Source organism: Struthio camelus, chromosome 2, assembly GCF_040807025.1.
Source record: "Struthio camelus isolate bStrCam1 chromosome 2, bStrCam1.hap1, whole genome shotgun sequence".
NCBI lineage: Eukaryota > Metazoa > Chordata > Aves > Struthioniformes > Struthionidae > Struthio > Struthio camelus.
In genome coordinates, this window is record NC_090943.1 from 133,983,170 (window position 1) to 133,996,902 (window position 13,733).

Here is a 13,733-nt window from a genome sequence, read left to right on the forward strand (position 1 = left end):
GGTAAGCAACACAGACTAGATGCAATAAATATAATATAGCATCTTTGAAAAATAAGTTCCTAGGAAGAGGTAATATATTTTATTTGACTAACTGATCCAATAGGAAAACTATATCAATTATATCAACTGATTCAATAAGAGATTACACCTCTTGCTGTAAATCTTCCTTCTTTTATATTTTGAAACCATTAGGGCTATTAAAAGACTATAACCAGAAAATCTGAAAAGTACAACATATAGATAGCAATATCAGGTTAACAAATAGGAGGAATTTAGAAATATTATTTTATGAAGGTTTGAAAGTGTGATGGTACCAGAGACACAGTAGAGAACCAAAAAAAAATTATGGGAAAATAAAGATAAAGATAAAGGATGAAGAAAAGGGGTTATCAAAAAAATTAAATTATTTTTTATAATTGAATGTCCTTTCTCTAGTCCATTGATTGTGGCTCTTCTAACGACACTTTATGATATCTCCTTTGTGCAAGTCTTTCTCTTGCTTTGATTTCATAAATAACGAACATTGTTGTCTCTTCCTTTTCCAAATCAAGCTGACTACTTTTATTGGTGGAATATGTTGTCTCCCTTTAAGATTTATGAGATTTAGAGCCGAAATTTTCAAAGTTGGCTAAAAATAAGGACAATAAGTTCTCAGTTAGGCTGTTTCATTTTGCCACATTTTGACAGGGTACCTTACCAAGAACAACCATCTCCTTAAAATTATTAAATAAATAATATTCCAAAATTATTTTAGTATGACCTGAAATTCAGAGCTTGGTTCAATATACTTCACTGACTCTCATGCTGCTTAGCTACGTCTCCTTGAATGTATACATCACCTGCTTTGCAAAGTAGTTGTCTGAGTTTTTGGGAAGGCTTTAGGACCTACAGTGTATGATTTTTCTCTGGAATATTCTTTTAAAACAACAAATCAGAAGCTTTGGCTTTCTTACTACCTTATCTCAAAGCTTTGTATTGATAAAAAGGAACTATGAATAAAACTTAGATTCAGGAAAATTCAGTGACAATCTCTCAGCTCAGCTGATCTGTATAGATCCGTTTTCATTCTTGAGGTTATCCTCTGTAATGAAAAAGGTAAGGAACTTCTTTCTTATAAAATGAAACCTTAGATTCGCTCTAATATTTTTACTTTCTCACACAGGACAGGGACATAAAGCAAAAGGCACTGAATGCTCAGATCACTAAATTGCTAATTCATGCCTAAGTCTTTTGAATGTGTCAAACATGCTGAGATGTTTATAACAGGAAACAGTGGGAATATTTGTCTCAATTGCAACCGCTCAGCTCACTGAATTCCAAGATTCCTTACCAGCGTATAATCAAGATAAATTATGGTCAGCTCACTGCAGGTGTAGAACCTGATTAATTCTCAGTTAATGGCCATCTTCAGCTCAGCATGCCGTCTCACAACATGAACTCACCGTTCAATCCAGGCTCATGTGTCCCACACCGAAAGCCAGCATTGGAAGTTATTATAAGATTGAGCTCTTAGATTTGATGTGCTAACTGGGAAAATGGAAATTATCACTCAAGCAACAATAACAATGAAGTAGATGTTGTTTAAATTGGGGCCTAGAAATGAGAAGAACTCATTTACATAAAACTTAAGACTTGGGGGAGACAGTATTTGTATAGAAGACTGGGAGTCTGCTAAGTTTCTTTTCAAGCTCCACAAATTAAAACAGGTGCAAAGCTGTTGCCACTTAGAAATAAAAAAAAGTAAGAAGATTGGAAATGGAAGAGTAAAATGGATTTGAAAAGAGACTTAATTTTAATGGAGAAGCTAGGTGAAAGCCAGGGACAGGAGCAGGCACCACTTAGGCCCATATGTGATGTCAAGTGGAAAGCTCAGGAGAGAGAAGCTGGATGCTGGAGTAAGATTGATTTAACAATAGATGCAATTTAAGTGAAAAGGCTAAGGTGCTGGCAACTGGGCGGGTGGAATAGCATCCATTTAAAAGCAGATTTAATTTAAACAGAAAGGCCAAGGAGGTGGAAGGTGGAGACTAGAATAAAATCAATATTAAATTAGCTAAGTAGAAGCTTGAATCAAATCAGCTAGCTTTTTTTTTTTTTTTTAAAAAGGGCATACTGGGAGTATTTGGGAGTAGGAAGCAATACAGAGGCCTAAGAAATGTCAAGGAACTCTCAGCAAACAATATTTTGCCCTTAGAATTACATTTTCATTTTAGTAAGATATTATTTATTATAGAAGGTATGACCTCCAGTTTAAGAATAATTATACAACTGCAATTATAATTATAATTATATCTCTATCTTAAGTGAATTTTCTTACATATATATATATGAGAATTTTCTTATATATACATTTCATATATATATATGAAATATAGTATATAACATAAAATGAATAGGAGAAAAGTCTAACACGAATTAAAACTGAAAACCATGAATTTATGAGGTAGTAATGAACTAGCGTTTAATCTCTCCTTTCTAGTTATCAATCTGGATATCAACTTAAAGCTAAGGCGACTCTGTATATGTCTACATTCATAATATACATGCAAACATATATGTATATATGTGTGTATTTATGTAAATTTATCCAAAAGGGTCAGAATTGTCCCATACATTTTGCATTCTGCACAAAATTTATCCTGCTTTCAGGAATATAATTTCTTCTGCTGGTAGAAGCATTCCAGAGTCAAGACTTCCCTTTGAAATAGTGTAAACTATCTATTATTTAAAGACAAACTCTCAGCCAGAACGAGGTGTTCTTTAACAGCCCATGAGGATTATACGGGAAACAAAGACTGTCTTATACATTTTGTCTGGGGAAGGTCAAAACAGAAGGTGGAATAAGTATTTTTTTCTTAGTTGTTTTCCTGTGACTGATCATTTGTCTATGGTCTTAAGCAGAAAAAAGAGGGAGGAATCATGCCTCTACTGCATTTTTTTGCCTCTCATTTAACCAGGATCAAGATTTCTTCTGGTCTTTAGTATTTATATTGTTTAACTACTTTCATTTGATATCATACCAGAGTTTTACCCTTGTTTTTTTGAGTTATATCTAGGCACCTGTTTCCATAGAAACTAGGACAAATGCTTGTTCAGATAACTGTATAATATTTTAATGTAAAAAAAAAAGTAGAGTTAATTTAAATATTATAATGTTCCTGCTGTATTTGTTCCTTCATTAAATACTTCAGAATTCATTGTGTCAGTTCAGTGTAGGAGTGAGTTTGCATTTTCTATTAATTTTCACGTTAAGGAGGAGGGCACCAATGGGATTGTGTAAGTCTGTACAGTGTTGTCAGACTAACAGGTTTACCCTTTATATTTCTGGCATTTGTGACAGTGCTTCAGCCTCTCCTGTTGTTCGTAGCGTGTGTCTGCAAGGTGATGACAGTCGGTGCTAACAGGGAACGCTGATGCTCCCTGGCTGTTATGAACTCCTGAAATGTGGTGCAGCACCTTGCTATAAGGAGGAGAAGGGACCCTTTGTCACTGGTCAGATCTGCTATAACATTGGCTGGGCTCCCCAGGCTGCCACCTGTCATGGTCCTCATCTGAGGCCAGCTGCATGAGACTCTTCATCTTTGTAAGAGTCCGCATTTGTTCATTTTCATAAAACTGTTCAACTGAACGGACACTAATAGGATATGTCTTGGTTATGGATCCATTTCAATTCTGTGCCTAGCTTTACACTGATTCTCTTGTTTTATTAAAACTGGTTTATCAAAATTTGGTTTATCAAAATTCTGGGGATTTAGGTCGCTGTTCCAAATAAACAGAAAGACGCAAATTTCTTTTCAAGCCCTCCAGAGATACTGATAGTTACTGCCATTTTATAGAGACGCCAAAGCCAGGAGAATACCGCGAACCTGGCAGCTATAGTGCTGGTCCCAAGCCAAGCAGTAAAACTTACTACCATTTTAAAAGTCTGTGTTAAGTATATTCAAGCACTAGTCATTAACAACACATTGTGTTTCAATGTTAATAGTCATTACAGCCGCGCAGTGAGCGCAGAAGCCCAGCAATTAGCTGTGCTGCTGGCTACTGTTTGGAAAGTCTGAGAAGTCCTAATTTTCAGTTAGATCATTTAGGGTAGTCATTGTCTGAGGACATTTGATTCTTGTAATGAATGGTCTACACAAGATTAGTGCAGTATCTTCCTTCTGGGTCATCTTTTTGTATTAACTATTTTATATCAAAAATTCTCTTTTCTAAGAGTTAAATGGACTCAGCTATATGGGAAGTTGCCATTGATGAAAAGATAGTAGATAGTGGGATCCCAATAACTGTTTAGTTATATATATAAAATATAGTCATACATATAGACATATATTGGTCTGTTGCTAGTTCTTATTCCTTCTGCGAAAGGATAGCATATTTATAAAAAGTTTATCACTGCTGGACCTAACATGTGACTGCAAATATCAAATTAAATATGAAGAAAAGTTATTTCTCTCTTATTTGACTGCTAACAGCAGATGCTTAATAGTGTGTATAAATGTAATGCTATATATCATATAAAACAACATAGTAGTTTTTCAACTTCAGAAATAATATATGTTAATGAATATTTGTCTAATAATAGCAAGTGATTGTCTCTACAGATATCACAGTATAGGGGAACTCTTCCTTTTTTAAAAAGAAGATTCATCTTTCTCTCTGCTCTGAAAATCCCTGAGCTCTGAATACAACTGACATAGAGGAGAGCCAAACAATTCCATTTCTTGTTTATTAATTTTGCTTTTGTGATGTCTTTTACTGGATAAAGCTTTCCTTTTATGATGAATGAAAGCCCATTCCTTTATTCTTGCTCACACACAAAAGCAGTGTGAGTTTCCTTGGAATGGCTGTTTGGTGTTTCAATCTTGTCCTTATAATAAGTCCTGAAATTACAATTATACATTTGTGTCCTTTCCTTTGTTTTCACTATTTCTTCCTTATACAACTTGTATGTAACTCAGTTTTCACTTCACAAATTCACATACAGTACAGAACTATCACTTTTGACATGCGCCAATGTTTTTTACAATCTAGTATTTAATAGCAATAGTGCTATTGCTCAATTGTTCCTCAGAGTAAGTCAGAAAATATTTATAAAATTTAATAATGTATTAATAATGTATAATAGCATATTTTGCCTAGTCTCCAGACTCCACTTTATTAAAACCATTCAGCAACACTGACAAGGCGGCAACAAGCTTCTGAGTTCATTTTTAGGAGAAAATGATTCACAAACAGGATAGTGACAGGCTTTTATGATTACAGATTTCACACATTCTTTTCCTTCAAAAGAGCTTATATAGATTGATAGATCTACAAAGAAAGAAATGAAAAAAATGAAAGGAAGAGATATAAATAGACTTTTTCATTAGGATGAATGATGGAAGGTATTAACCCCACTAGAGCAGTGTGCCTTTTACATGTCTTCTTCTTTATTCCTTTTGACCTGTTATCATCTTCCTTCTAAGCAAAAGTTAACTACAGTCTGAAATGTAAGTAAGGTGAGCAATAGCTGGAAATAAATGTTTCCTCAAGCATTATTACTGTTCAGAAAAGTGTCCATCAGTCGAAATGCCAGCCTCAAAATCCATTTAAGCATGGCACAGAGGCTAAACAGGCAATTATTATTAATTTTTAAGTCTGCCTGACAGGTTTCAGACCAAGAACTGGGATTAACTTGATGCACTGATTATTGCAGAATATATTTAATTAGGGAAACTTTGACTCTCAGATGGCTGAGGACTTATTCTGTGCAAACCACTGCAACACTATTATAGAACAGTTGCATTTGCCTATAAAAAGAATCTGCTATATCATATTAAAATGCACATACTTTATCTTTCATTGTAGATTCTTCAACTTTTATCCTAATATAATCACTGTCTACTTTTAACCTAACTATTCTGAAGCAGCACTGTACTTCTGTCTTAAATAAAGTTTAGTTCATTATGTTGCAAGTTAACAAAGTGAGTTTTTCCAGAGTAAGTCCTATTCTTCCCAGCTAATTACTAAACCAAATCATTTCCCCGCTGTGCCTTATATGAACGTTTCTTCATTTAAAACATATCTGCGGAATGGATATAAATGGTAGAACATTGTAACATACTTATCCATAAACACCAGGACACTAAGGCATAAACAGAGATTAAGAAACAAATTAGCACAAAGTGAGACACTAAAGGGCTATTTAGTTGCTTTTGACTGACTTCAAGAGCTTACATAAAAAAAAAAGGGAACAAATGAGAAATTATTTCACTCTCCTGGTTGTAAAAACTGCTGGGTGTATCCATTCTGCTTTTTGCTCCCCTTCCAGCACCCTGCTCTGGCTCCTTGTGCCACATGATCCTCAGGTAACTAAAAAAATCTATTCCTGCAGGAATCTGGAAGATTATATATAAAAGTACAAATGAAAATGCTAAAGTGGTCCGATCATAATGAAGACTACAGATCTGAATTAGACAGTACTTTTCGAGACGAGTAAAATGGTTTTCACACAAAAATAACAAAATACTATACTCAAGCTTGCCATTGGTAGCTGGTGAAGACAAGTAGAAACTAGATGCAGATATCTGGCACAGAGAATGAGCACTGGGTTGATTTTGGGTACTGGATCGCCCTAGCACTTGGTGTATTTCATTGTTAGGAAATATGTCAGTTGTTCTCCATTCACTGTGATTTAAATTTCCATCGGTGCCATACACCATGAAACTCTCAAAAGATGGTAAGGTTGGCAAGCAGTCAGAGGAAAGTGGCTAGGGCCTTGGATGTCAGAGAGACCTTGCCCTGAGTCTTTTGAAGTACACACATTTTCTAAGTGAATAAGGCCTTTAACTTGACAATAATCCTCTGCAAGAGCTTGAAGATAAACTGCGTGTACTCTTTAGCAGCTGACTATTTGTCAAGAATGTGTTATACTCTTTTGTGGGATTGCTCTAGTTCTTTCACACACCCCTAAAATACTGATGTGTGAAGGATTATCCATTAAGGATTAAACAAATGCAACAATAATATAGACACACTGATATAAAAAGTAAAGAGTCTGACTTCCTAAGTACACACATATGTGTCTGCACATGCATGTGTGTGTACACACATTATTATTCTGCTAATTAAACATAGTGAAATCTTTGTCTTCCTAATCAATCCAGTCTTCCCAGTCATTTAATGATGTCCCAGTGCTCCATGAATTTTGTTGGCAATTGCCTCATGAATTAAGTTTCCAGGTGTCAATATGAAGCCTTAACTCATCAGAGCCATGTGAAAAGGACAGTTGCCTCTTGATTTCACTAACAAAAGACCCTGTTATACATCTCAAACTAGACTGCTGTTTGCTTCCACCCTATCCTTTGCTGTTACCCTGTGTCACCAGTTTCTGACTGATCAGTGATTCCTAGCTTTCTATGAAAATGTGTTCAGACTTTTCCTCCACCTTAACACCTGCATTTCAGGTTGCTCCTCCAATTGCCTGGAAAACAGAAGACTGAGAGGTGATCTCATCAATGTATACAGGTATCTGAAGGGAGGGTGTCGAGAGGATGGGGCCAGACTCTTCTCCGTGGTGCTCAGTGACAGGGCAAGAGGCAACAGGCACAAACTGAAGCACAGGGAGTTCTGCCTGAACGTGAGGAAAAGCTTCTTGACTGTGAGGGTGACTGAGCACTGGAACAGGTTGCCCAGAGAGGTCGTGGAGTCTCCTTCGCTGGAGATATTCAAAACCTGTCTGGTTGTGATCCTGGGAAATATGCTCTATAGAGGACCCTGCTTGAGCAGAGAGGTTGGACTCGATGATCTCCGGAGGTCCCTTCCAACCTCAACCGTCCTGTGATTCTGTAGTTGTTCATGTTTTTCATGTACTGCACCAGTTTTCACCCAGGTTTCTTGGATTGTTTCTTACTATGTTAAAAAAAACTTAAGACTCCTTCCCTCTCAATATTATCTGAGAATTTCTTTGATATATTTTCTTCCTAACAGAAGCCTAAATTAAAATGTTAAAACAGATCTGACAGTAATGTCTGTTGCATTACGATGGAGAGCTAAATATAGTATAGTTTGCAACAATGGAAAAAAATATTTTGTTAATGGTTCTTCACACTGCTTTCAATCAAAAAGTCTGTTTTTCTATCACAACCTGAATTACTTGAATTATGTTTTCAATAATATTTTCAAGATATTACCAAATGTTTTCCTCAGATCTGAATTAATTTCATTTCTTTCCTTTCATTTCACCCACTAGTGCTAATTCGATGAAGAAACAAACCACCATGTTAAGCTATATGTTAAGGTTGGACTAGATGATCTCCAGAGGTCCCTTCCAACCTAAACCATTTTGTGATTCTGTGATTCTGTGATATATGAATAAATCTTTATTAATAAATATTTGGTTCCATATTATTTATCCTATAGCTGCAAAAGGCATCTTTTTCTTGGTATTTGTTCCATTTCCCCCCCGCCCTGGAATAGATACACTACTTAACTACGTATGTATGAGAGGAAGTAATTAACATGATCACCCATTCTCCCTTTTTTTAAACAAACTTACTTTCACATTTGCTCCCCTTTCCTCAGCCAGTATCATTCTAATCAAAGTTCTGCTTACAATTCCCTATGGTGATCATGTGGGTATGGTGAGACTGTTAGATAGCCATCACAATATCTTTGCCCGCAGCATCCTAGCTAAACTTTCAACACATTTCGGTTTTTCAGATGCACACTTGAGGACTTTTTTGAAATAAATACTTTGTTGAAGGTATTCACACTTTCAAACTTTTCAAAAATGGAAATATATATATATAAAGTTTTGTTGATAAGGCAGTTTGAGAACACGGGATCAGTAATTCAGACACACAGTCTAGTTAATTGTAAGTGTTGAACATATTTATCTAACTGTGACATCTAAATGTCTGACACTGCAGATGGTTAGACTTTATTGTTGCTAAAATGGTCATTTTAAAAGGCAGAGTGTTTGATTCAAATTTAAATGTACATACATAACAATTTACATGTATGCACCATGCTTTTGAGCAGTATGACTCTGACTCATGCAAGCAGTTCCCAGATCCCTATCAACAAGTGTAATAAGTATAATCCTGACACTTGTAGTACCTAAATAAGCAGGCATTTGAAAAAAGTTAGTTGTGTACATGAATGCCACATCCTTCAGTTTTTCAAATTTTGTTCTTCTTCTTGGTAGTTAGTGCAAGACTAAGTCTCACCCCAGATAATGTGGCTCCAGAGATGCATAGGTGAGTATCAGTACTTACAGCTGTCCTCTTCCTCCATGAAAATACTGATCACGTAACAGGCATACACAAATCCAATCAACTGCATGAAAGAAGAGGAAAAGCAATCATTAGAATACTTCGGACACTTATTAAGCTTCTGCTACAACGCCATATAAATACAGGTATCACAACTGTATTTAGAAAAGATTTGCTTCCATTTCCTGAATTATATGAAAATTTCAGTGCATATAATCACGAAAGGCTAAACTAAACAGATTCTCCTTTGCTCATGTTGCGTCATATTCTAAAATCTTTTCCTCTTGCCCAGCCCTACTGAGAACATGCATAGTATTTTGAGCAATACTGTTTGAAGACAGCTTGATATTCAGCTATTATTTGCGCTCCTTTGTTTAGGACTTCTTGTGTTCACATGATTTTATCCACATGAAGGCTAGCCCCCTAAGCACCTAATTTACTTAGTATTAAAAAGTTAAAATATTTACTGACTGCTAAGGAATTAAGTCACAGTCAAGTTATTACAGAATTCACAAGAGTACATAAAGTGTCTCTGTGAAAAAACTATATGGCGAAAGTTTAATTTGATATATAAAATGTCATGATGCAGCTAAACTGTAAAGCATGTTATGATTCATCAGCATCAGGAAACACCTTATCAGCAAGACCTACCAGTAAATGACATTCACTATGAAAGAAATGAACAGACTCATTTCCCCAAAGGACAACACCAGAAAAATCATGATACTATTTTAACAGCACCTCCCAGAAAAAGATCCTCCTCAATCTGTTTCTGTGTTGCTTGTGCCACTGAGAGGAAGGGATTAAGATTCTCTGGAAAGGGGAATAGAAATTTTACTCGATCATTTTTCAGGAAGATAAAACGTTTCCTTTTGACTGTCACCAAGAAGGAGAAAATTCCACCGGGCAAGGAAAATCTATTAAACCGCACTGCCTAGACATATCCGTGCTTGCGAAAATGCTGTTTGTGCAGCTATACTCAGTTCATGCTCTCTGAAAGCATTGAAAAGATTGTTCATGAGAGATTTCTAAAATAACCCAGAGATTAGTTTTCTTTAAAAAATCCTTTTGGCTAGATTGATTCAAAAAATCTAATTAAAATAGTTCTTTTAACTGTGTCATGGATCAGCCATCTGAGAAAGAGGTGATTTAATAGTATCTAGACAGGTGTAAGCTCCTTTGGAGGCACCGAAATCATTCCAGCCTGCTTTCTGGCTGGGCTGTGCCAGGAGCTTTACAGGCAGCTAGTTCCAAGAGCCTCTCGACAGACAAAAAGCTTGTCTACACAAGGGAATTCAGGGAAGTTAAGATGAATTAACTAAAGCTGTAAAATCAATGCACGTAAGATAAAGTATATTAAATCCTTGTGTGTCCTTTTGCATTCAGAAATAAAGTGGCTTTAGTTCACTGTAGCTTAATCCTCCTCCAAGGGATTAATCTTCCCTATGCAGAATTAAGCTACAGTACGCTAAAACCAGGTTAGTTGTAAATGAGTGCTGTCACACTGCTGTAGCACTGCCCTGTCACAGCTTCCTCTCTTGGCTATTCTCCACACTGGTGTTTTCAGATAAAAAAAAAAAAAAGAATGAAAGAAAAAAAAAAAGAAAAAAAGTGAGCTTGTGAGTTTAATCTAACTTTCCCATTGCTTTGAGGTGGCTGCGCTATTGGCAACTTCCTTGGCTTTTCCTTTTGTCAAATAGCATCACTTAGTCTTTTTCAGGTGGATATAACATCATTGTACTGATACTCTGACCTAGCTAAATGCAAACCAGCTCTGAAACAGGCACTGAATAAACACAGTTAGGACAGAGCCGTGCTTGGGTTAATAACTGCTGCTAAGCAGCAGAGCTTGCTGGCATATGCACAGGGTCATGGTAACTGGTGCTAGGGGATACCTAGAGCTGTGCCATGGCCAACTGGCTCCGCGCACATTCACACTTAACTGCAAAAGACTACGTAAGGATGCAAGAGGAGGCCAGCCTCCTGCTACTAACGAAAACAGGATCTTGTGGGTCTGCTGCCTGGGGCCTCCAGGACCAGTGCTGGCTTACAGACTCCTTGACAGGTTAAACACGCTCTTTTCCTAAACTTCATGGTTTAGAGTGTCTTTCCCACGTGGCAACTGAAGCAATATAATAAAAAAGGCTTTCAAGGGATCAAAAGATCAGTCCTCCTTGAGGTATATTATGTGTGCCCCCTTAACATGTACACACACACATAGATTAAATTATTATTGCACTAAGTACTATACAAATACCAGAAAATAGATGGCTTCTCTAGAGCGAATGTTAACTATTCATTTATACTATTTTACCATTGTGCATTGTGTTATTTGATCATGTAAGTCATGTGGGATTTTTTATTCTCCCTAAATATGTGACTGGACTATTTTGAAGACTGAAACTGTTGAGTAAATAATAAATATATGAATAGATTTGTTTTGTAGTACAGTTTTCCAGGGAAAAACCTATAAGCATTTTCACAGATTAATTGTGGCTATCCAGATGTCAAAAAACAATATGATGAAACAGCAGCAGTTCTACATGGACCTGTCCTAGTAGACTAACGGTAGTCTCTCTGACTTTTTCACTTTTTGATCGGGTTACTGCAATGCTATTCATATGGTACAACACTTTAAGACCATAGATCACAATTAAATAGATATCACTCCTCTTAAGAGAGTGGGTGTGAAAGGAACTGTAAATGCCACCAGCGTCCTAGCAGCAGTGCCCAGCAGCTTAGCACTGCAACTTGCCATGTGCCCTAAAGGGGGTTTCCTGTTAACGAGTGAAACGTTGTTAGAAGCACGGGTTTTTTTGTGCTACGTAACGTGTCCTGGTGTCACTCATGATGTAGGCTTCAACCTTAGCAGCTCTGCCCCACCATTCCCATGAAAATATGGGACTATAGTCCCATACAGAATGTGACTATAGAAAAGGCCAGATTTTCCTTTGTGACAAATAGGGAAGTGCAGATCACCCTTTGCTGTCTGACCACTCCATGGCCTAGGCTAGATGAGGCTCATGCTTGGGTGTCCAACTCTACTTTTTTGCAATAAATCCCAGACGTACTGAGCTTTAGAATGCTCTGAAAACATTGCCTCTTCTTCCTGACATAGCAAAAGAATGATGGTACAGACTGAGCACTGGAGGTAGGTGTGACAGTTACATGTTGGGAAAAATGCTCAGCCATTTAGAATTATTTACCATTTTCCAGTTCTATATTTTGTGATTTTTTTTCTTATTAACATTCTGCATTAAATTAACTTTACTTTTATAATTGCAGTCTCTTCTTTCTTTTTTCTCTTCCCCTACCTGTGAGCATGTGTGCTCCATAAATATGCATTTCATATAAAATATCTATCCATGAGTGCTTCTGGCAAGTTTCTCTCGCATGTCGCATATGCCATGCCATCTCACATGATGGATAAAGATGACGTGTTAGCTGAAAATTTATAAGCAGAGTAAAGTGCTTTTTGGGGTCAGTTTTACAGGTTTGATAACGACCTGCATGGGAACACACACACAGTATTTCCACAGTATGGTTTCTATTCATTAAGGAGGTGCATAATGCTCACAGTTAGCGAGAATGTTAACTTGATTCCACCAAATCCCATCCCCCAGCACAGAAAGAGATTTCCACTCCAATATGCAATAATTTACTTGACACAATGAGGAAAAATGACAGGGAAAAATAATCTAAAATAAGAGAACTTCTCTCCAAGAAATATGGGGCTTGGCAAGCCTGATTTTTTTTTAACAGTCATAACAGCTTACATCTCATTCTTTCAGTAGATCTTTTCCCACTCACTTTAGTGTTTGGCACATGCTTAGTTGCAATGCCTTTGTCTCATCTATGACATTCTTTTTTCAAACTCAGCAGCCTCTCTCTGCTTCTCAGTATTTCTTTATAATTCTCAGCACTTGTAGATAAACATTCTTCAATCAGGTAGAAATCACAGCTACATGTCATGTTTATGGCAGACACTTATTTAAAACATCCCATTTCTCCCTGGATTGATTATTTATTAAAAGCTGCAAAAATAAAAATATATACTTGCCTAGTCTCAATTATGCAGTCTTTTGTGGGGAAAAGGGAAGATAAGGTATCTAATCATACTGGAAAGCTTCATAACTCCCCTTCCTCTAAGAATATCTTTCTGTGATTAAATGGGAGAATGCACAGTTCTAAAAGAATAAAGCAACAAAGAGGAAAAGAGCTCTTTAACATCTATTGTCAGGTATAGCTGGTCACTGGTGGACAGTAATGCTTAGCTTGTGGCTAACTTACCAGCAATTACAGTCGGGTAATGGTTAACTACAGTACAATTAACAGGAAGCGATAAAGTGGGAATACATTCTTCTGCAAATTGGACCTGTCTCCAGATCTTTTGTTTAAAGGTCTGGTGGTTACAGCCACCACAGTGTGAACAATTTTATAAATGAATTAATTAAAACCTCTTCTTTTGCTTTATTGATG

At 36.5% G+C, this 13,733-nt stretch overlaps 1 protein-coding gene across 2 annotated transcripts in view; it reads right to left on the bottom strand.

Moving 5' to 3' along the window:
* NKAIN3 (sodium/potassium transporting ATPase interacting 3) overlaps positions 1-13,733 on the bottom strand; it is a 370,926-nt gene that overhangs the window by 14,805 nt on the left and 342,388 nt on the right. For both annotated transcript variants that reach the window (XM_068932616.1, XM_068932615.1), the window contains exon 5: positions 9,258-9,318. In XM_068932616.1, coding sequence (XP_068788717.1) covers positions 9,258-9,318 — 61 coding nt within the window. The remainder of the gene's footprint in view (positions 1-9,257; positions 9,319-13,733) is intronic.